Below are 23,959 nucleotides of genomic sequence, written 5' to 3'. Positions count from 1 at the left end.
GTTAGATACTATCAAAATCGTTCATGTTGGTCTCCTGTGGCCCTCGCGACTTCACGCTGAGGTTTAATCTGAAACATGACAGAGGGACACGCATCACAGACAGGACTCATATCTATATCTATCTGTATCTACCTGCGTTGCAACAATGAAATTTCCCCATGTGTGGACAATAAAGGATTATCTTATTGTCTTATCTTATCTTATATCTGCCTCACAATATTAGATATTTTGAGAGGATATTTAGGGTTTATTTTCTCAGCTATAGCATTAGCTCTTGTGTGCATAATGCAAACAAACAATACAATACAAGACGCCAAGTTGAGCCAACTCAACTTTGTATATGCATGTGTGAGTCTGGGCCACAGAATGCAACAACATTTTTTTATTCTAATTGAGTATCCCAGAAGTGGGATATGAAAGTACTCAGAGAAAGGTTGCTTGAGGCCAGACTGTCAAACTCACAATCTCTAATGAGAGGCAAGAACGTTAGCCACTCTGCCTTGATTGCGCCTTCTCTATAAAAATATAACTGCATTCAGTTCAAGTGTTTTATTCAATTACACCACGCTGTAAATATCTGCTGTGAGATAATTATTAGTTTGTATGACCATTCAGGCTACTTGTATGGCATGTTGAGTTCATTGTACATTAATGTCAATAGTTATATATGTCTTAAAGCTGAAGGATCTGTTGTGGTTTTTTTATTGCAAAATTAATTTAATTTTGTTTGCATTAAGTGTACATTGTAAACTAGATAATGCATCTAAAACGATCAAGATTTGCCTTGGATTTTTAAAAACTAGAAAAAACTAGAAAATAAACAATAATTGACAGAATCCAAATTAACGTAAGTGGATTATATGAGGCAGTGCTTTTATTTATACAACATAAAAGATAGAGTACATAAAGATACAAGATTTGGTACAGGAAAAACAAAACGTCCAAAAAACCTCCAAATGAATAAATAAAACTAACAAATTGTAGCTGTACAAAGATATTACATAATACTCTCAAATCAAATGAATTTATTGTCAGCAAACACAATTCACAAACTAGGATCTTGCTTCAGCGGGAAAATACAACATAAAACAATTTAGAATAATAACAGTAAAAATATGCAGACTATGCTCAAATTAGTGCGTGTAAAATAAAATATGGAAAAGATTAAAAAAGTTACACTCTCACGTTTGTTTCATTACCACAGTTTAACTCAAAGTCACTGAAAAATCAAAGACCTCCTTTAACCATTTAAATGACATTTCTAATATGTTTCTGACCATTTCTGATGACCAGCCACATGTGAGCATTGGCTCCACTATTTACAGCCTCTAAATCGCAGGGAATGCTGAGCTCTTGAGGTGGAAGTATCCATCTATTATCGCCATCACTGGTGCCCCACACCCGAGACACAAGTCAAGTGGAATGTCAGGGTTGAAGACAGTCTGCAGTGCCTCATTAATCTCAGTACAGTATTTGTTTTTTAATTATTGATTTATAATAGGACATTCCCATATAGTGACATGTAGTGAAAGGCCACATGACAAGCAGTTTCTCCAACAACCAGTATTTCCCTGTGCATAATGTGCACTTTGACATGTTGTTATAAAATACTGTAATACATTTTTCCAACAGAATTATTTCCAACATTTTGTGGTCCTCCATTAAGAAGTATACATCTGTCCCCATTCTTTGTCTGTCAAAACTAAGTTACTTTTCTGCATTAGTCTTAAAGTAAAATGTAAAGTGTCCAAGGATGGTAGTTCTACTAATCTTGATTTTCTACATAAAAATACAAAGTTGGTAGCTATTAATATGATAAATATTAAGGTTGTTCAAATTAGCAGGTGATGTTTGTTGCTTATGAGTCACATTTCTAACATAACGCTTTGGCACAATGAGTATTTTGTTCAGAGTAGAGGGCAAAGTGCTTGCTCAAACCATATTACGGCGACAGATAGGGGTAGATAAAACTTTAGTGTAAGTTTAGATTGAGAGTACACCAATTGACTGACTTTTCTTATAGTGTTCATTATTTTCCCCCATATTTTCAGATCATTTGTTGATCTTGAACCATTTGTTACACAGCAGTCATTTTTTCATTGGCTTGGTTTGGTTGCATTGAATGAGATGAGTTGAAATTTGATTTCAATTAGATTTCAATCCGATGTACAATATGCAAAGTCAAGAAGCACACAATAGGCTACAGATAGAACCAAACCAAATGTAACAATTTCATGTAATGTGTGACAGTGCTTTAATCCTCACAGGTTTTGTGATTCATAGTACATCTTGCACTATTTCCCATAACTGTTTAGAATATATATCCCACATTGATGTGGGCTACTTGGCTTGAGTCACCACACAGCTATACAATCTGTGTTTCTAACCACTGTGTGTCAGTGGGTCCTTATACAAGCCCTGATTAAATGCCTGTTCAAAGCACATCTTATGTACGGATGCATGTTGTTATAGGTGCTCCAGGATCAGCCCATTGTTCTGCATTACTCAAACCATCTATTTGATATTCCGCCTGGAGAGACTCACCTACTCCTATTTTTATCCCTGTCTTTATATACCTTAAGGCACCTGTCTGGGTGAGAAAAAGTTGAAAGTAGACAAGAAATAGAAGAAAGAGACACAATGATAAACAAAAACAAGAATGAACAGAAAGTTCTCCCTTAATAAACTACAATTGCCTTCAGCATTGTGGCGAACGTTGTGAATTTAGTGACCAGCGTTTACTGCACAATAAAAGCATAAGTGCAGTTTAATCACTGTGAGAAAGCCAGGGGCATATGTCACCTTGCAGATCATTTGAATGTTGTTTTTAATACAAACAAATGCATAGTTATTTGTAGAGAAATGTCTGGAGGGTCTGAGCAGTAGGCAAAGCAGGATTAAGTTAGTCCACAAAACTCTCAGTGCAATGGGGAACTGTAATTAATTTGGCTCACAGCAAGCTATCAGCGAGTGTGTTATGTAAGAGGACATACGCTCACATCAAACTGAACCGAGAATGTGGAAGTCCCAAATGTTTTCAAAGGGAAAATATGCACTCCAGAATAGATGAAGCCAACTTTTCTTTTGTCATTTCTTGCTGACATTAGATGTACCAACAGGGATTTGCTATTATATATGTTTATAATGCATGACAATTGTAAAGTTAGAAAGGAAAATACAGTTGAATAATGAGACCTCAGAACCCTACTGTTCAAATCAAAACTTCACTGAAATAGATACATGTATTTGATGTTTGACTCTATTTAAATATGTTTTATCATGTTTTCCATTTCATTATTTTGTGTTGACCAAAAGCCAATAATTTAGATGTTTAGAATATCTATGTAAAATGTATCTGCCCATTTAACAAAAACAATTTAAATGGAAAAAGGTGACAACATAATTTTAAGGACACATCTTATGCATAATTGACTTTGAATGTCATAACATGCAGTCAAAAACATGGAATTGTATTTAGCTTCATTCACACCAGTTTGTTGAATCTCTTCAGTTAGTCCTCTCCTTTTGAGCCTCAGGAAACACTCACACTCCAAAAACTCTTAGGTTGATCTTCGGGATCTTCTGAGCTGTTGATCTGCTGAGAAGAACATAAATAATTGCCAAACTTTTTCCAACCGTTTCTGCCTCAAATCACGTTCATTACAACTACGTGGTAAATTAGCATGTTGTAAGAAAGCGAACTATCTCTATGTAATTCCCTCCATAGCCTGTAAATGGAGCTTAAACTCAATTCCTGATGTAGTAAACGCCTGAATTATATGAAGTCATGTCCGCTTTTTCTTTAATATGAGATGCCAAAGCAAAGGTACTCAGGAGGATGTTTGATTAAAGGACAATAACAATATAAATAAAGCATAATAAATGTCCTTTAAATAGGACATTTAAAAAGAACAAAATCACTACAGGTTTTACCACAGATTTTGTGTTTAACAACTGTGGGCGGTAAAACGTGGCATTGCTTCTCCATTGCCTCTGGCTGAAACATTTGACTCTTGCAGCTGTTTAACATAATACTTCCATTACAAGCGCGGGCATTACAGATTTAATCACGAGGCTGTTGTAATAGCAGAGCCAATTGGTTTGGTCAGGGACAGAAGCGCTGGAATGAAGCGCTCACTAAATTTAAGGTGGCCCTGACTTTATTAGCATGCATTAGCACTGGGTGTAACTCACAGACCTGGAAACAGAGTGTGAACCGAGTGCTACATCATATAATCTACAGCCTAAGGGAGAAGGGTGAGCGTAATATTCCCAAGCACAGAGATAGAATTGGACTGGGAGAAGGACAGGAACCTCATATTGGCCTGTAATAAAGCTGCATTTAACTGTAATATTTCTCTACGGGCTTCTAGTCTGTCATACTCACACGCAATAATGTCACATTCATGTGCATATAACTGATGAAAATAGAGTTTATTTTACCATTATTATTAGTATTATCTTGTCCTACGCTAGCTGTTTTTATTTTATTTTATCTTTATCTTTATTTTCCCCCTCCATTCCTTATTAAGAAATGAGAGGTTCTGTCTATAGGAGTTTTTGTTTGTAAGAGTTTTGTTTATAAGAGTTCTTCTATTAAGATAAACTTCCTATAAATTATCTGTCCTTTTCCTCTGTATCTACCTGCGTTGCAACAATGAAATTTCCCCATGTGTGGACAATAAAGGAATATCTTATCTTAATCAATGAATTCTTGAAGCACTTTTAATACAACTTGTAAAATGTGATGAGTTTGGATAAGAAAACATTTCTTCTACTACATTCTGAGTGTGCTATGCAATTTCTCTTCATGTGTAGAGTCATTTTATCGACAGTTATTTGTTAGTCAAATTGATCAAATAATTGCGCCGACGGTAAACCTTTTGACACATTTTAATACAAAACGCACCTGTTTAAATGCGTTTGCACCAGAGCCTCTTGTTTACTGTAATTGTCAGAACACAATATGATATTCAGCAGTGAAAGTCGCCCGTGGACATCGCTGTGGAACCCATGCCTCCTGTACAGTAGCTCTCCTCTGTTCGCTCACGCTCTCTTACATCTCTTTTACTGCGCTTCTTTAAAACTCCCACACATCCTCAGACTTAAGAATCTCTTCCGTTTCGAGCCCTTTTCTGATGATCTTTCTCAGTTTGGCGAGAACTCCCTCATGCCCTGCACTTTACTTCACCACTTCCACTACAAAGCAAATACAAAACCTTGCCATAAACATGTCATAAAACGACCTCAAATGAATCATATGACCTCTGAAAGCAGCTTCTTAACATGTGTGTGGATCACAAAAGAGCATGGTTTGTGTCACTCAGGTTCCTGTAAACAAACATGTGGTTGAAGATCTCATTGACCGTGGAATTGGCGGTAATCCAGACAGGCTTTTTTGGCTCAGAGCTGCAAACACAATGAAATCAAAGGGTGTTTTCCTGCTGGAGATTCCGGCTGGTTCGCGCTCGACAGCTCCTCTCAGGTGCAGTCAGCAGAACTTCTCACGGAAATTATAGTGCAGGTGGGAAAGTGTGGCATGTTAGGTTATTATTATTTAAACACTACCTTATGCTTGTGTTTAAATGTAGAGGAACGGAAACTGATGGAAACTTATAGCATCACTACAAAGCCAGATGATTTAAAGCACAGATAAAATAAGGTGCAATACACAGTTTATTACATGAATTATTTTTATTTTTTATGAGTGGAAAATGCAATATGAATGGTTTGTTTGTTTAAAATGTTTGACATTTCAAATACTAAAATAGTAGAAATACGCAATAACACCAGTGCTATTGTTCTTCTTCTTCTTCTTACTAATACCAATACTTGATACTGGTCTAACCTTATGGGTGATGGCTTCAATAAATAATAAATGTATGTAAGGCTGTGCAATGAATCGATTTTAAAGCCCTCATTGTCACTACAGCTGCAGTCACAGACCATAATGTCTTTAATCAGAGGTCGACGGGTCAAGTTAGTTCAGTAAATAAGCCTGCATTTTATTCAAATAATTCATAATAAGACAATGGAAATGGCGAACAAAAAAAAGAGGCCAAACTAATGATGTGTAGATTAGCAGAAAGGCTGTGGAAATGCTTTATTCAGATCTTTGAAGAAACAATGGATGAGACAGATGTGCTTCAGTGGGTCGATGGAGTGTAAGGTCAGGGGCTCTTCAGGATCACAGTGAGGCAAGTGTCCCTGAAGAAGGCCCCGCCGCGCAGCCCAAACGCGTAGGCTTATCCCTTTTCTAATAAAGGATTCTTAATGCTGCTTTCTTTGGTTTTAATAAACAAATAGACTTTTTATCTTGGCCTATGGGGACAGAAGAACATTTATTTGGTACGTTTGAAAAAATAAATTAATTTCTTTTTAAAGTTAGTGATTGTTTTAATAATCATCATTTCTATAATCGAGAAGCCCTACATTTATTTACAAAAGGGTTTCAAATAAGCTGTAACGGACGCACAGAACAGTCCAATCTGATTGAGACATAGTTAGTTAACAGGTATCAATCATAATTTGTCAGTATCGATATATCGTTACTTCGATACTGATACTCCCATCCCCATGAAATAGCACTAAACAGGGGCAAGTGGCACACATAGGAACAATTTCTCCGAAGCATACAGTTTTTTTAATAATAAAAATGAATAAAAACAGAAGTACAGAAGAACAATAGCAGCAGTATGAGCGTGCACGTCACAGTTTGAGAATATTATCTTAAAATAAGCAGGGTGCCACTTGTGGTCGAGTGGCTGGCACACAGTCTCATCCCCATTTCACACTGTACTGTCCTGGTAAATCCTTAAAATGTTGGATGTATTCTTCAGCTAATTCATAGTGAAACATTTAAACTAACTTATACTGCATACATTGAAAAGATGATGAGCCTCATAGTGACACAGGAAGAACATGGTGGGAATACAGTAAGTGTGTTGTGATGAATATATGATTTTTGGAAAGCTTTCAGGCATTTAGTACTCCAAAAGCAATTAAATAAATGTAAGTAAAATAGACTCAACAGAAAAATATATAGAAAAGATGTTCTAATCAAAACTAGATATTTCCCTAAAATCGTTCAGGCCTACACAAAGTTGAAAAAATGTACTCTGCACACAGTATATACTACACAAGATCCAGCAATATGGTGAAGAAACACAAAACTCAATTCTGTCAGGCGTTTGCAAGTTTGCAAGACACTAACTCAAGTCTATTTGGGGATTTGCCAATTTATGAAAAAGTGCTGGATCACTGTTGGGACGATGACATTCAAAATTCCACCAGACAAATGTCAGCGCACAAACAAAAGACAAAGCATCACAGGTGACAGAGCCACTCCATAGTCAATGAGATCAGATTATTTTAGAGGAGAGAGAAGACAGGTTCCACTTCACATCTCTCATCCGCAAACCAACTGCAATATTTATTTTAGTATTATCATTCTGAGAAGAAACAACATTAAACAATTATTATTATTATTATTATTATTATTATTATTATTCACCATTATTAACACAAATAAACAACATTAAAAAAATAAATGAATCATTAATCCATTACCAAATCCCTTGAAATCAAACTTTCTAAGTGTTAAGTTGACATTAACAGCCAAATAAAAAGGAACTTTATATTTGGGTTTACTTTTTTGCATTATATATTGTGTCCAGAATAACCACAATTATTAATTAACTGAATTATCTTCCTACCAATAACCTGACTAAATGATGGGGAGATCGTGACACATCAGCAAGAGAGGGAATGCTAAATAAATGCCATGTTTATAAATAAATACTTTTTAAATAAGTTATGAGTCATCTGTTATTAATGAGCGAGCAGCGCCGACCTCTGAAGCTTTAACTAGCTGCTGAAGGAGGCCCATATTTATGACACATGCACTTAGAGCAGCATGCTTAATGTATGACGCCTTATGTTACAGTCACTCCTCCCATCAGTGCTGTGTGAGCTGCTTTAACCTTTACGCCATGTGCCCTGGTATTTACAGTACATGAGGTGAAGTAGTGTCATAAGGCGCTGGTACAGCTGGCAGCCCGGTGTAAACGCTCTCTCTTCTTTCTCACACTTATTGTGCTTTATCTCCTATAGTTTGTAAATATAGTTAGTATATTTTTTCTATTTTACTGTACGATAGGGACACGCGCTGGAATAGTTTTTTATTCAACTGTTTTTGACTTTTTTCGGCTGGATTTGAGCGTTTTTCGTTGTGTTGTTGTGACATGAGCTAGCTCTGAGCGAGCCCCCCCCCCCCCGCGCCCTCCGGCCGCCGCTAAAGTACGGCGTGTCGTCGGTACACGTTTATATACACGTTTATATGAAAGAGGAACTTCACGAACGATCGGGACACGCACTGGAATCGCTTTAAATGAACTTGTTTTGACTTTATTCGGCTGGATTGAGTGTTTTCGTCGTGTCGTTGCGATGTGTCTTGGCTCTGAGTCCCCCGGCTCCGGCCCCGCCCCCCGGCAGGCGCCGTACCGCGTTTACACAAAGAAGGAACTCATGAAACTGCGGAGAACAGTCGTCTTACCCGGAGATCGTCACGTTATCCCGGCAGACATCCTAAGGAAAACGCAACGAAGCAGACGGGCTGGACGTAAACTCCGAGAGAAGAGAGGAGAAAACAGGAAGTCGGTTCCCGCCGTAGTCATGGGTAACGTGAGGTCCCTTCAAAATAAAATGACGGAAATAGCGAGCCTCATGCGGTCCCAGAGGATTTATAGGGACAGCAGCGTCTTGATTTTCACAGAGACCTGGTTAACAGCAGAAATGCCAGACTCTATTGTAGGTTTGGACAATTTTCATCTGCTGCGGGCGGACAGAACGAGAGAATGCTTGAAGAAAAGAGGTGGAGGTCTGGCGGTGTATGTGAACACGAGCTGGTCCAAACCCGAACACTGCACAGTGAGGGAGCAGCTATGTAACAAGGATATTGAACTATTGGCTATTGGCATGAGGCCATATTATCTGCCCCGGGAGTTCTCACATGTGATTTTGATCGCAGTCTATGTGGCCCTGTCTGCCAATGCTGAAAATGCTTGTGAAGCACTGCTCTCCTGCACTTGTAGGCTGCAAACACAGCATCCACAGGCTCTCTTCCTCATCTCTGGTGACTTTAACCACGCTTCTCCCTCTTCTGTTCTACCAACATACACCCAGTATGTTACCTGCCCCACCAGGAACAATAGAACATTGGACTTGTTTTTTGCCAACACCAAGGAGGCTTATTCTTCTTCCCCCCTCCCTCCCCTGGGCAGCTCGGACCACAACCTTGTACATCTGAGGCCTGTGTATGAACCCATCATGCGCAGGCAGCCTGTGGTGTCCCGTGAGGTGAGGATGTGGTCTGCTGAGAGCGAGGAGGCTCTGAGGGACTGCTTCAGCACCACTGTCTGGACTGAGCTTTATGACCCACATGGGGAGGACATCAACACCATCACAGAGTGCATCACGGACTACATCAACTTCTGTTTTGAGAACATTGTTCCCTCCCGGACGGTGCGGTGTTTTCCAAACAATAAGCCATGGATTAACCGTGAACTGAAGGCTCTGCTGAAGGAGAAGAAGAGAGCCTTCAGGTCAGGGAACAAGGAGGAGCTGAGGACTGTGCAGAAGGAGCTTAGGAGGAAGATCAGGCAGGCTGAGGCCGGCCACAAGAGGAGGATGGAGGAGCAGCTGCAGCAAAAGAACATTCAGGGAGTGTGGAGGAGCCTGAAAACCATCTCGGGCTTCAAAATCCCCCCTGCCCAGACAGCGGGGGATCTACAGTGGGTGAATGATTTAAATGCTCACTTCTTGAGGTTTGATCGATCACCCGTCCCTCCCCCTGCACAGCTGCATGCTCCCTCTTCCACAGCTGGACAATGCCCTGCATCTGTTCCTCTTCGCTTATCTGCCCCGGACCATCAGCTCCCCACTTCGCCTGGACTCACCCATCCCCCCAGCACACGGTCCCCCTGCCAACCACTGACTGTCACAGCAGCACAGGTGAGGAGTGAGCTGAAGAGGATTAAAGTGAGGAAGGCAGCAGGACCTGATGGCATCAGCCCCAGGCTCCTTAAGTCCTGCGCAGATGAACTGTGTGGAGTTGTGGAGCATGTCTTCAACATGAGCCTGAAGCTGAGGGTGGTACCACAGGTCTGGAAGACCTCCTGTCTGGTACCTGTGCCCAAGACACCGCGCGCCAAAGACCTCAACAGCTTCAGGCCAGTGGCTCTCACGTCCCACCTGATGAAGACACTGGAGCGGCTAGTCCTGGACCACCTCCGCTCCACCGTGAGCTCAGCTATGGACCCGCTGCAGTTTGCATATCGGTCTGGCATTGGAGTGGAGGACGCCGTCATCTCCCTGCTGCACTCTCTCTCTCACCTGGAAAAGCCTGGCAGCTCTGTGAGGATTCTGTTCTTCGATCTTTCCAGCGCCTTCAACACCATCCAGCCGCTGCTCCTGAGGGACAAGCTGGAGACGGCTGGTGTGGAGTATGACCTGGCAGAGTGGATCCTGGACTACCTCACAGACCGACCCCAGTTTGTGAGAGCCCGGAACTGTGTGTCTGACACTCGGACCTGCAGTGTGGGGGCGCCCCAGGGCACTGTCCTCGCGCCCTTTCTCTTCACCCTTTACACTGCAGACTTCAGACATGACACGGACAGCTGTGTCCTGCAGAAGTTCTCTGACGACTCTGCCATCATCGGACTCGTCAGGGACGACGATGACGGGGAGTACAGAGGACTGGCGTAGGACTTTGTGGACTGGTGTCAGCGGAACCACCTCCTCATCAACGCGGGGAAGACCAAGGAGATGGTGGTGGATTTCCGCAGACGCCACCCCACTGCCCCCTCACCAGTGAACATCCACGGACGGGACATTGAGAGAGTGGACTCATACAAGTACCTGGGTGTTCATCTGAACCACAAACTGGACTGGACTCATAACACAGACGCACTGTACAGGAAGAGCCAGAGTCGGCTCTAACTCCTGAGGAGACTCAGGTCTTTTGGAGTGACAGGGCCACTCCTGAAGACCTTCTACGACTCTGTGGTGGCATCAGCCCTCCTGTACGGTGTGGCCTGCTGGAGCAGCAGCATCACAGAGAGGGAGAGGAAGAGGCTGGACAGAGTCATCAAGAAGTCCAGCTCCGTCCTGGGCTGTGCTCTGGACTCGGTGCAGGAGGTGGGGGACAGGAGGGTCCTGGCTAGATTCACATCTATGCTGGACCATGAGTGTCACCCCCTGCAGGACACTCTCTCCGCTCTGGAGAGCAGCTTCAGTGAGAGACTGATCCACCCTCGCTGTGTGAAGGAAAGGTTTCGCAGGTCTTTCCTTCCTGCTGCTGTCAGACTTTATAACAAAAACTGTTAGTGCTGAACACTCGCAATACTGACCTAACCTAATACTGATGTGCAATTCTGTGAAATTCATGTGCAGTCTATGTGCTGTCGTGACACATATTCATGTGCAATTACTGTCGTGATCACATGCAATGGTATTTATGTATTTATTTATTTATTTATTTATTTAATTGTCTATGGGAGTTTTTTATAGGAGATCTTCTACTGAAAGTGTTTTTCAGACTTCCTATAAGTGATCTGTTCTTCTGTATCTACCTCTGTATCTACCTGCGTTGCACCAATGAAATTTCCCCATGTGGGACAATAAAGGAATATCTTATCTTATCTTATCTTATCTTAATGAGTAAGGATAAATACAGGGTGTTAGCAGCGTGTGGATGGATGAGTGAAAAGGAAAACCTTGTGAATTGGCTAAATAAGTAATACAGTATGTGTCTAGTAAATGTCTCGACACATACGTACACGTACAGTGTCTGACTTCTGCATAATCACATCTGTTGGAGATGTTTGCAGTTCTGTCTATTTTTGCACTTTGTGACTTTCGCTTCTCTCAGCACCTGGTGACAGCACCAGGCCAAGTTATGAGTCAGATCTGTGAGGAGGCAACTCACCCACTGTTAAAATTAAAAAAAAAATTAAGGCAAAGCAATAAAGACACAATATTGAATAAATGCAATGTAGACACATTTATGGTCTAAATAGAGATTGCTCTCAGTTAAAGGGACTATTAAAGCCATAATATAAATATACACAATCTATAACAAATAAAAAACAGGTTCAACATTTGTGGATCATATTTGATATTTCTTCCTTCCCCTCCATCTGAAACAATACACAACATAAACAAAACCTATATCCATAGACCACAACGTGAACATCCCCACACAGTGGTAGAAACTTGGTGATTACATCTTTTCATTAGTTGATGGCTTGAAATCAGAGCGAGCCGGTCTGGTGCAGGGAAACAGCTTTTGGCTCCCACCAGGCACAGCACCAGGTGATTGGACTGATGAGGCCCTGCCCCGCCCTCTGTCTAAAGGTGGGCCAATCAGGGAGACCCCCCACTGTCAGCCCTGTCCCCCTCTGAGAGCTGCTTGTCTTCTGTCAACACATCACTGCTTTTTCAAGCTCTTAATTCAAACGTGGCATTTTGTTTGAGATAAATGAAATGTGGTTAATTAGCCCTTTATGGAAAAATACCAAGCAGCTGAGATGTGTGATAAAAGACTATCGCAGATAAATCAGCTTTTGCTTAAGTGGGTGCAACACGTTTATCTTCCTGACCAAAAATAGCTTTATAAAGACAGATTTGCATATAAATTAAAAGCAGGTATAATCACCTGCAGCCCTGAAAAGAAAAAGAAGTCTTAAGTCTGAAGGTGAACACCTGCAGTTTGTCTTTTTACTTTGATCAATATAAAGTTAACTGTGAGACCCAAGAGACTGCAATTTGAATATGTTGCTCAGTCTGCACTGATTGCTGATTTATTTAAGAATGATTCTGAACTTCACCGACAAAATCTTGCTTTCTTCACAAAGATAATACTTAAATAGATGTTTCTTCATGTTTCTAATAGCTCTTGTTGTGGAGGTCATGATGCAACGTCTGATTGTTGTATTGTGTGTTGCACTATTGACCAAACTGCTGTTTCTCGCTCCTGTTTGTGCTGCAGTTGAGGCCCTTCACTTGGGAACGCTGATGGCTGCACACGGTTACTTCTTCCCCATCTCAGACCATGTCCTCACACTCAAAGACGACGGAACCTTCTATAGATTTCAGGTAAACTAATAAAAAAGTCTTCCTCAAGTCATGTTCAAGAAGCCTCAAGAAATGAAATGCCACAAAATCGATGCACTTTGCCACAGAGTTCATTGTGTACGTGCAACAGAAGATTGTGTCTGTGTATCTTGTGCTGTACTAAATACACATTCAACACAACTTTACCACTGTCATAAATTCTGCACTTTATCACAGTGGTAAAAGAAGTACTCCATTTTGTTACTTACTGTAAGGAAAAGTACAGACATAGGAGCCACAAAAGTCTCACGTGAAAGTCAAAATATCAGATACAAATTCTACTGAAAAAAGTACCTGTTTCGAAAATGTACTTTTAGAGCCAATTGTAAAAGTATTTCACACACATTTGGAAGAAAGTGATATTGAGTTCTGATTTTTGATCAACTGTAGCAATTTGAATAATAATAAGAATCATTTTTCTGGTGAATTTCATCCATATATTTTTGTTTGCTCAAAGCCAGGGTTTGAACTAACCCACATGGAAAGTACATATTACTTTGCAGCAGATTTCTGCTCTAAATGTTTTGATGTAAAAGTAAAGTAAGTAAAGTACAGACACCTAACCATTATACATGATACAAGTACAGTACTTATTCTTTAGTACTTTCCACCACTGCCTCCACAACATCTGGAGTAATATTTTGAGCTGGGATTCTGTCTGTACAGCATTGCTAATACTATCTGTGCTGCTAATCTGACATTTCTACATTCTCCAGTCAATAAGGTTTCCATCAGGGCCTAAGATAATGATAATAAGATAAATAACCAAATGATTATTTGACATGCCTTTAATAGATTCACTTGGTGGCTGATTGCCATACTTTGTTTAGCTATATGCATAGATTATGTACTAATCATTTGCATTGATAGCTAATATCAGGTCATGTGGAGTTTATAGAGGTTAAATAATAAAGGTTATGTGTCAATAATTTGTGTTCCAAGAAAAGTGATTATTAATATTATGTTGCATTGTGCCGTTTGCATATAATCATATTTGGTGCCAGTGTACAATACTGACCAAGTACTGGGTTAAGGTTAAATTAACCTTAATTTTATCAATGTTGCTGTAGATATGTTAAATGTGAGCCAAGAGCTAATTATATTCATTATGCAATTGAATGTGTCTTTTTCAGACTCCATACTTTTGGCCATCAAACTGCTGGGAACCAGAAAACACAGACTATGGTGAGATAGAAATAACTTTGATTCACCCTTTTGTTCAGAAATGCACAATGAGAAAATGTCTATTGGATTTAGCCCCAGAAATATGTGTTGGCAAAATTGTTTTGGGCGTAATGATTGGATTGGAGACATTCCAGTTTTAAGCTTTGCTTGCCTGAAATTAAAAAAGCTATATACATCTAAAGTTCTCCCCAAATACTAACATTGTAATGTGTCTGTATACTAGATACTACAGAATACGGCCACATAACCAGAGGGTTGTCTCTTCAATCAGTTCATATTGTCATTGTGTCCTTGAGCAGGACACTGTGTGTACATACATAACTGGAAACACCTTATAAGGACTACACATATTCCTGCCTTAATAGTAACCCTAATTCCTAACCATAATTAAGTAGTTATTAAGCCTAAATCATACTTAATAAATTGTATGTTCATCATGAATTAAGTCTTTGTTCATGCTTTGTTATACTATAGTTATAATACATTTGGAAAGTTGCTTATTTCATATAATCTGCAAACTACTTGGCCCCGAACCCATTAATAACCTTTTTTATATAATTTAAATATGGTAAAAATACAAAAATGCATAGAGCATTCCAAACTGCAAGCCTGACTCAGGTTTACAGGCTCATGTTCTGCATCAAAGGACATAAAACATACACATAAAGGGCCGCCAGCCTCAAAACACTACAGTACCCACACACTCAACGCTTCACCGTCAATGAGTACAAGTGTAGCCAAAAATGTCTGTATGCCTTTTAAAACAATAGCGACGGACATCATTCCAGAGCCTGGTGTAGTGCAAGGATTACCTCTGTCCAACGGTGTTAAAGGCACAATCTATTGTCCAGGCATGTGGTCACTCATGGTATTACAGTCTAAAAGTATGACCTGATGTACATGCTCTTTATATTTTTCAAATGACCGTGCATTAAATCTGAACAGTGCATTGTAACTTTTTTTTTTTTAATTTATCTTTACAATGACATTTATATAATATTTCACACTGCTTTTCCCGTGCCAATACACATCCTGCAATATTACAGTAGCTCTCTTTGTAATTCAGCATATGCCATGTGCTCTGATGCTATCGGATAAATGAACTGTGGCTTGTTGTGCTTGTTGTTGTGCATGCATTGTGTTCACAGCAGTGCAGATAAAGATTTCATAAAGCTAAAAACAGCCCCGTCAGTCAGTCAGTCAGTCACGCGGCCCTTTTATTTGTTGTGGAGGGCAAAAGACTCACTGTGGGATTAGCCGAGAGCATCATGGGAAAGCTAACAACAACCAATTTACTCAAATGATGTGTGTTAATAAAAACAACATAACAACATAATGAATGCCCGCTTTAATGGTCAGTTACCAAAGGATGATGGAATGATTTGAAAAGTGGGATCCAGTTTTGTAGGGCTCTGCGTGACCTGTGTGTGGCTGGGGTTTTAGCGTGACGCATTTGAGAGGATTAAATGAGTAAAAGCAGGGCCACTTATGTCTGCTAAAAACCCTCTAACCAGACTTCCTCCCTGTCTGTCTCCACATACAGCTGTTTACCTCTGCAAAAGAACAATGCAAAACAAAGCACGCCTGGAGCTCGCAGACTACGAAGCGGTAAGTAGAAGAAAGAGTGTGATTTACCCCCAAAAAAAGATAATTCAATTATCAGCATAATTTTATATCAGTATTGACAATATTCATTTCATAATTTGCAATTTAACTAGTATTCTTTATTGCAGTCACGATTTGTAATTGTACTGTCTGATTGCTGCTCCGCATTCACTATTAAAATAATGCCTTTTCAAATGGCACACTTAACATAATTTTGCAATTCATTTTTCAATTCAACAGTTATCTTCAAGTGGAATTGGCATAGCGCAACAATAAATTAAAAATATAGGATGATAAATTAATTATTTAACTTCATAGGAAATAATTTAGAAAATGCTCTTTACCAAACAAAGATATAATGAGTGGATCAACATTTTCTAAATTACTATCTTGGAAACTTCCAAAACAACAAGCTGAAAGAACAAATTTTAAAATACGTGACCACCAAAATGATGTAATCTTATCCAAACAAGACCAGATTCAATCAGCATTTGAACCCTTCTATAACAGAAGATAAAGAAGATGATATAAGGTCCTTTCTGGGCACCCTCAATTTGCCTGTTATGTCAGAGGAACTAAATAAAAAACTAGCATCTGAAATAACAGCTTTGGAAATGCAAGGCACAATCATAAGATTAAAGAACAATAGATTTCAGGAGCGATGGGTTCACCTCAGAGTGGTACAAAGCTCTAAAAGACACTTACTCCTTTCCTTTTGACCACTTTTGACTGGGCACTTAAGAAAACTCAGACCCCTCTTGTTGGAAAGAAGCCATCCTGTCCTTGATACTAAAAGAAGGGAAAGACCTGGATTGTGCCTCATATAGACCTACTTCTAATCTGAATGTGGACTATCGTATGTACACCTCAATTACGTCCAAAATGGAACAAATACTCCCAAACCTGATCCACAATGATCAGACAGGATTCATTAACCGACAAACTAAAGATAACATAAGACGATCCTTTCACATTATGAGCCAAATACAAAAATAACCAAACGAAGGCGTTCTAATTATTTGAGACGCTGAGAAGGCTTTTGATTATGTTCGCTGGCCATATTTATTTAAAATGCTAAACTAATTTCAACTTGACGATTTAATTATACAAAATATTGGGGCTCTTTGCGATGGGTCCAAGGTCAAGAATTAAAATCAATGGTAATCTGACAGATCCGCTGACCCTGGAATGGGGGGGTCAGGTAGGGCTGTGCCTGGTCTCCCCTCATGTTTGCTTTGTATTTGGAACCATTGGCCCAATTTATTAGAATTGATGGACAGAACATAAACATACCTGCTATACAGATGACGTTCTATTATATTTGACCAAACTAGAAAGTCCCATACCCAATCTAATGCATTTTCTTCAAGAAATTAGTCCACTGTCTGGATACAAAATGAATGTACAAAAAACAAAATCATCTCATTTTGGCATCCTCCTCTGACCTTTAAAAAGACCTACCCATTTAAATGGCAAACAGTATCGCTTAGATGTTTAGGTACTCCATAGAGACCTATCAACAATTCTGTAAAAAAAACTATACCCCTCTTTTTACCACTTGAAACATGGAACCTTATCCCCTAGTTAAAGGTTGAATAGAAGATTTTTTTTGGCATAAATCTGAGTCTTATTTCCTCGTGGCGGGGACTGCCGATTAGTCCTGCCACGTATCAATCATAAAACGTACCTACCGCTCACCTGCAGCCGCGTGCGGTTCGTCCCACATTTCTGCGTGCCTAAGCGCATTGATCTATCATAATATAGTTCCCTCAGTGTACGGGACAAAATGAAGACGGAGAAAGACAGTTCGAGCTGACGCAGAAGAGACGGAAATCTACGGGAGACGAGAGATGTGATGCGATCCGTCGCACTGATAAACAAACGCACGTGTGTGTTGTATCAGTCCGCACGGGGGAGTGCACATGCGCACTTCCACCTGAGTTCTTAAATCGCCGAAAAATCGTCCATTGCGCCTTTAAGTCTAAGTCACAGGATTGAAACTATAAATATTTATGGTTTGCCCAGATTTCTCTGTTCGAGACTCTTCCAGTTTCCATTCCCAACCGGCTGTTTGATGAGTAGAATAAAGCAATCTCAAGATTTGTATGGCAAGGGAAAAAAAAACTTATCTGATTCAAGACTTCACAATTATCAAAGTTAAAGGAAGCTGGGATTTACCTTCCTGAAAAAATACTTTATTACTATACTGGTGAAAATGGACAAATTTGACAGACTGAGGGCAAAGAGTTCTCTTGGCCATGATCTTATTCGATGCTACTGCTTTTATTTTGTGTCTGCTCTCACTCTGGTCGTGTTTCTTTTTCTCTGTGTTTGTTTTTATATGTGCTTTAATTCAAAAATGCATATATAGCATGTTGAACTTCTTTCAATCCCTTTCTTTATTTCCCATGTGTTGCCACTAAAACACAGGCTGACCTTCTTGTAAAGGCGCATTATGTACATTTCCTGCTGGTCTCTATGCAGATACTATTGCTTTGCAGAAATGAATGTCTATTATCTGCCGATGACATCAGTTTACTTTAAAGCCCGGTGTGAAGGATCATCATCTGCTCCTTGGAACGTAACTGAACATGACCCTCTTTTACTTGGCAGATTGAAGCAGTTTACCCCAATTAAGCATTTGAGTGTTTATATTGACAACCAGTTCAAATGGAGTGACCATGTGGAAAATCTGTGTGGAAAATTGGCCCAAAGAGCTTGTTTGGTGTCCGTTCTAAAATACTAATCGCCTTTTACAAGACAAATCTTCATCAACTCATCAATAAAGCGATGAGAAATATTGGCAGCAATGACCACCCACTCAGGCTAGCCAGGAAAATCTTTAATGACTCAACTCTTGTTTCCAGAATATGAGCTCTTACCTTCTTTTAGAGCCATTACATATAAAACACATCTTCTCCTTTGTCCCAGAAGCACTCGTTGTGACTGGTGTCGTCTAAGTTATCTGTGTGGTCTTATTAAGTCATCCAAATCATTTTGAATTGCTGTTGCACAATGAGTTCTTGGTGTCTTTGTAAATGGACCAACGAACGTAGACGGATCTCAACTTATTCCTATTTACTGCACTTCACTGAGGTGTTGTATTGTATAGTGTGTTTGGTTGTAACAGGGATCATTATGAACCGTATATTTATGCAGTATTTTACCAGGTAGTGGCTATTTTATAGTATGGTAAGTTATGTATTGTGTGTAAAGTTCTAAGTGATTGTGTAGAATTTTATATCATGCAGCAAAAGTGGCACTGCATCCCAAGACAAATGTCCTTTCGGGGACAATAAAGTTGCCTCACCTTTTGCTCCACTGCATGTCATTAAACGGGTAATGCCACCAGGCCAGATTACATGTCAGATCTGCGGAGAGTGCGAATGCTTGTTTTTCCAAGGGATTTTTGAAGCAATGTAGACAAGTTGAATGCCGTAGAGGTGGATTGAAATAAGATCTCCAGGAAAACAAGGTGGCATACCCTCCACCCGAAATGTAACATAGTCTAGTTAAGTTTGAAACAGTTGGTTCTTGTATGCTGGAGTCTGAACCCGTCGCAGTAACGTCTTCTCTCTTCTCTTTTCCAGGAGAGCTTAGCCAGGCTACAGAGAGCTTTCGCCAGGAAATGGGAGTTCATATTTATGCAAGCAGAAGCACAAGCAAAGTAGGTCCCTCACAAACAATCCAAAAAGTCTATAACATACACTATTCTGTCCCTGCTTCATGTGTTGAAGCATGTCGTTGGCGGCTAATGGCTAGGTGTTGGCAGTGTATAAAACGTCTTACTTAAAAATGCTATTCCCACTAGGAGGCAACATTTCTGCGCAATTTCACAATAGATTCAGAGCTTTGTTTTACTGCCAGGAAACCCGGCTCTGAGGCCAAAGTCCTGTAGAGAATTCCTCTCTGTTTAGTAAATACTTAAACGACCATTGATTTTTAGATGAGACGTTCTAAAAACGTTGTTCTGCCATTCCCAGGGGGTGGACAAACTCGGAACTCTTATTTACAGCAAGTTGGGATATAACTTTTAGCAGTAGACAGAACCTCATATAGCCCTGAAAGAGTGTACACAATAAAATGTAACGCATCCTAGTATATTATAATACGTTAAGATAAAGTTCAAACCAAGAGTTGGTGGTTAGCTTTTGAAACTCAGCTTGAATGGTCAATTTGTGCTGTACTCTCATGTTTCAAAATGTGCATAACATTTGAAAAATTATATATTTATTGTCTTAATTGTTGGATATTATGTGTCAAATTTTAGGAAAACGCATGTATTTGTAATAAGCTTTATCATCCAGCTACACCATAATACAACTGAAGGAATCAAAAGATGAGGCTAATCTCCTGTACTATTTCAAAAGAATAAAAGTGAGTTAAAACAGCTTTGAGAATGTAACCCTGAACACAAATATTATAAATTATTTGATATTCATTTTATAGATTAGATTTCCGTTGCCATTACAACGATGGTAGAACATTGAGTCTTTTTGTTTTCACTTACACAACCCTGCTGAATCCTATATCAACATTTAAGGAAAGAAATAAAATAAAATCTGAAGTATGAAGATCAGTGGAACCAGAACTGGCATTTTTGGGCCATTGGTCTTGAATGCAGGAGATTACCGCAGTCAAACATACATGAATTACTCTAATTACAAGCTCCAGAGGGTAAATGAGAAGGAAAACCAATTGTAACATGGTGATTTTCAGTCGCTATAGGTCTACTTCTATTTACCAGTTGTAAACACTTGTGTCTTGCTTTTACAGAGTCGACAAGAAAAGAGACAAAATCGAGCGTAAGATTCTCGACAGCCAGGAGAGAGCTTTCTGGGACGTGCACAGACCAGTGGTGAGTGAAATGACTGCCGCTGGGACTTTAGCATAATATTCTCTGCACTTAAGTCAGGACTCCACTACAAAATGCTACCTAGGGGACTAAAAAAACCCTCTTTAGATCATTGCAGTGTTGAGTAGGTCCGATGCTTTGTAGGCCGACTCATATAGAGAGGTAGAGGCGCCCGTAGCGTGTTGGAGAAATGCCACATCGATAACTGTCTAAACATATCAGACTCACAGTGGCCCTCTTTACCATACCTCATACACTTTGGCCAGCATTAGCATTCAGCCCCCTCCCTCTCCGCATATCCGTACAGGCAGCCGCGCCGTGCATAATTGGGAAATAACAAGTTCAATTTATGCGTCCTTGGAGCAACATAATCAATATTAATTCAAATTTCACAGTGACGCGCTGGAGCTACTTAGCGATATACACCGGGATGAGGCCTAGATTGGACCACTTGTTCAATCAGAAGCTTTTCGTACCGACTGGGTTTCCCGCTGGTTTCAGGTTGTTTTGCGAGAATTGGCACATTCCAGGTTTAATTAGGCAGAGTATGACACAGCGTCTATGTATGGCGAGATGCTACCTGTGCGCTGTCAAAGAAGAACCCTTGTGATGAAGGAATACAGTCGAGGTTTATGGTGATTATTTATAATGGTATAGTCGCTGGTGTGAAGAGAGGTTTGGATTCGCAGGGTGTATACGGGCTTTCTGGGTGGATGAATGTGTTATTTGTCTTTTGTGGATATATTTTACGATGACATTATGTGCCCCACCAAGCAAGACGTTCTTAGAAAGTGTAACAGCCACAGCAAAGAACATCTGAATTAAAAACACACAACTAAACAATATATTGATGCTAATGTTTTCATCATTCAGCACTACTTTCTACTACCACTGTTACCATTATTACTGCAGTTAATACACTTTTTTTATGGTATTAAATTTTTCTTCCGCTATTTATTTGATGTTTTGATTTTTTTAGCGTGTGTAAAAAACAGTACAAAGTGTAGCAAGTTTGGCAATCGGACAAAAAAACCTGTAAAATAAATAAGTTAATGATGAAAAAAAAACGATTACCTTTTATTTATCACTTTAAATAGTCAAAGCAAATACTGCGTCATCACTCACATAAATTCCTCACCTATTTTATAAAGGTATTTGCAGTTTCAGAGCCTGTCTAGTGGCGCAATGGTGGAACTTATAATTGAAAGTAAAATAATGGTTAATGTAGGAAGGCCAAGCAGAATCATGCAGTTCAAAAGAGGCTTTATACTGTGTCAAAATGATTCAAGAGCTTCAAAGTTAACGGTCACTCAGGTTTAGCTTTAGTTTTTCTTTTTATTACATTTATTAAAAAGAAACCTTGAACAAAAATAGAAAGCGCTCACAGTAACTTGCATATAAAAAGCAAACGTCTGTCTCAAGGCAAAAGGAATTGATGCAATAAATGTAATGACATACATTAGAAGCTCACAATCAAAGCCATTTTAACATCTGGCATAATATTCTGCCTCCTCCCGCAGCCTGGATGTGTCAACACAACAGAAGTCGACATCAAGAAGTCCTCCAGAATGAAAAACCCTCACAAAACCAGAAAGGTACGCTTCATTTTGGCTCCTTAATGTCCCGTTTGATGGCAGAGCGAGCCTTGCACACGAGAACACGAGAACACGAGAACACTGCGTGTGTTTGATGGCGCGCGCAGTAACTGTAGCTCATAATCATTTGGCGTCTCTGTCTTTGATCCCGTGCAGTCGGTGTACGGGCTGCAGAACGACATCCGCACTCACAGTCCCACTCACACTCCCACCCCAGAGGCCAAGCAGCCCACAGAGGAGGAGCTGCAGGAACAGGTCGGAACACCAGGGGGCGCACTTAGTCAGAAGTGAAAGAATTACACTGACGACGGTTGGGTCATGTGCTGGTCAATAACTTATGATAAATAGTACTCTATACATCAAATAATGGACTTTTGTTATAGTGTATTACTTTAGAATATTGTTATTTTATAAGTAATTCAAAATATAACTTATAGGCTCCAAGGTTAACTATTAACACGACTACTACTACTGCTACTACTACTGCTACTACTACTACTGATACTACTACTGATACTACTACTGATACTACTACTACTGATACTACTACTGATACTACTACTACTGATACTACTACTGATACTACTACTGATACTACTACTACTTGGAGGTGGACAATATGTATACATGTATATCATATCATGAGTGTTGTTTTGACAATATGCAAAATGTTAATGATTAGAAAAAAACTTTACAAAAATATTCATATATTTCTGAACTTTTGTGATTGATTCAAATTTGGTTGATAATTAAATCTCTACACTCAAAGACATTTTTCAATATATTTCTGCTGGATTGACTTCTGAATAACGTATTGAGATATACATTTGTGTCAATACACCCCTAAATTTAAAATATAACTTAATAATAAAAATAGGCTTGATGTTTAAAACTATCAACACTACTATTATTATTTTCAACACTATGTCTACTACTATTCCATATTTTATAGTTCTAATAGCGCAAATGCATTGACTACGTACCACTATTGCATTCCTAAATATCACTTTTACATTTTGGTCCATACACAAGCTGTGTCAAGGAAACTATTACTATTTTAATGAAGCAGAAAATACAAGCAGGCTAATTAAAATGCCTTCTTATTATCAAAGCTTAGGTAGATAGAAGGCTATGGTCAGAAAAAAAAAAATTCTAATATTTGTCTTTCTTTTTGATTCCTCCAGATAACCTTTTGGCAATTGCAATTAGACCGGCATCGACTGAAAATGTCCAAAGTGGCAGAGAGGTGAGCAGCGTCGTGCTTGTCTGTGTTTGAATTGGCCATTGATCGCTGTATTGAGCCTTTAAATGGGCCGATGCGTGTGGAATTAAGAGATCACGTGACCTTCAGGACAAGCTGGGTACACACAATGCCTTTAGTGGTGTCACAACCTGGCCAGGCTGATTCACACACTGCTTTTGTGCAGTTTGCTCCACTGATGGAGGCGCATTCAGCACAGGCTTGTCTGGTTGTGTCCAGACAATCAATTCTTTAGAAACTCTTTTCATTTCACTGCAGAAAGAATGAGACATACTAAAAAAAACT

The 23,959-nt window shown here is 39.5% G+C and overlaps 1 protein-coding gene across 1 annotated transcript in view; it reads left to right on the top strand.

The window, feature by feature from the left end:
- rgs7a (regulator of G protein signaling 7a) overlaps positions 1-23,959 on the top strand; it is a 78,641-nt gene that overhangs the window by 46,910 nt on the left and 7,772 nt on the right. The window contains exons 5-12 of the mRNA XM_072436723.1: positions 13,049-13,155; positions 14,307-14,358; positions 15,902-15,966; positions 19,554-19,630; positions 20,740-20,821; positions 22,339-22,413; positions 22,570-22,668; positions 23,598-23,659. Coding sequence (XP_072292824.1) covers positions 13,049-13,155; positions 14,307-14,358; positions 15,902-15,966; positions 19,554-19,630; positions 20,740-20,821; positions 22,339-22,413; positions 22,570-22,668; positions 23,598-23,659 — 619 coding nt within the window. The remainder of the gene's footprint in view (positions 1-13,048; positions 13,156-14,306; positions 14,359-15,901; positions 15,967-19,553; positions 19,631-20,739; positions 20,822-22,338; positions 22,414-22,569; positions 22,669-23,597; positions 23,660-23,959) is intronic.

This window comes from Eucyclogobius newberryi, unplaced genomic scaffold, assembly GCF_026437365.1.
Source record: "Eucyclogobius newberryi isolate DKJ021-1_F unplaced genomic scaffold, fEucNew1.0.hap1 SCAF_8, whole genome shotgun sequence".
NCBI classification, from domain to species: Eukaryota; Metazoa; Chordata; class Actinopteri; order Gobiiformes; family Gobiidae; genus Eucyclogobius; species Eucyclogobius newberryi.
This window is presented reverse-complemented; position numbering and strand designations above follow the sequence as displayed.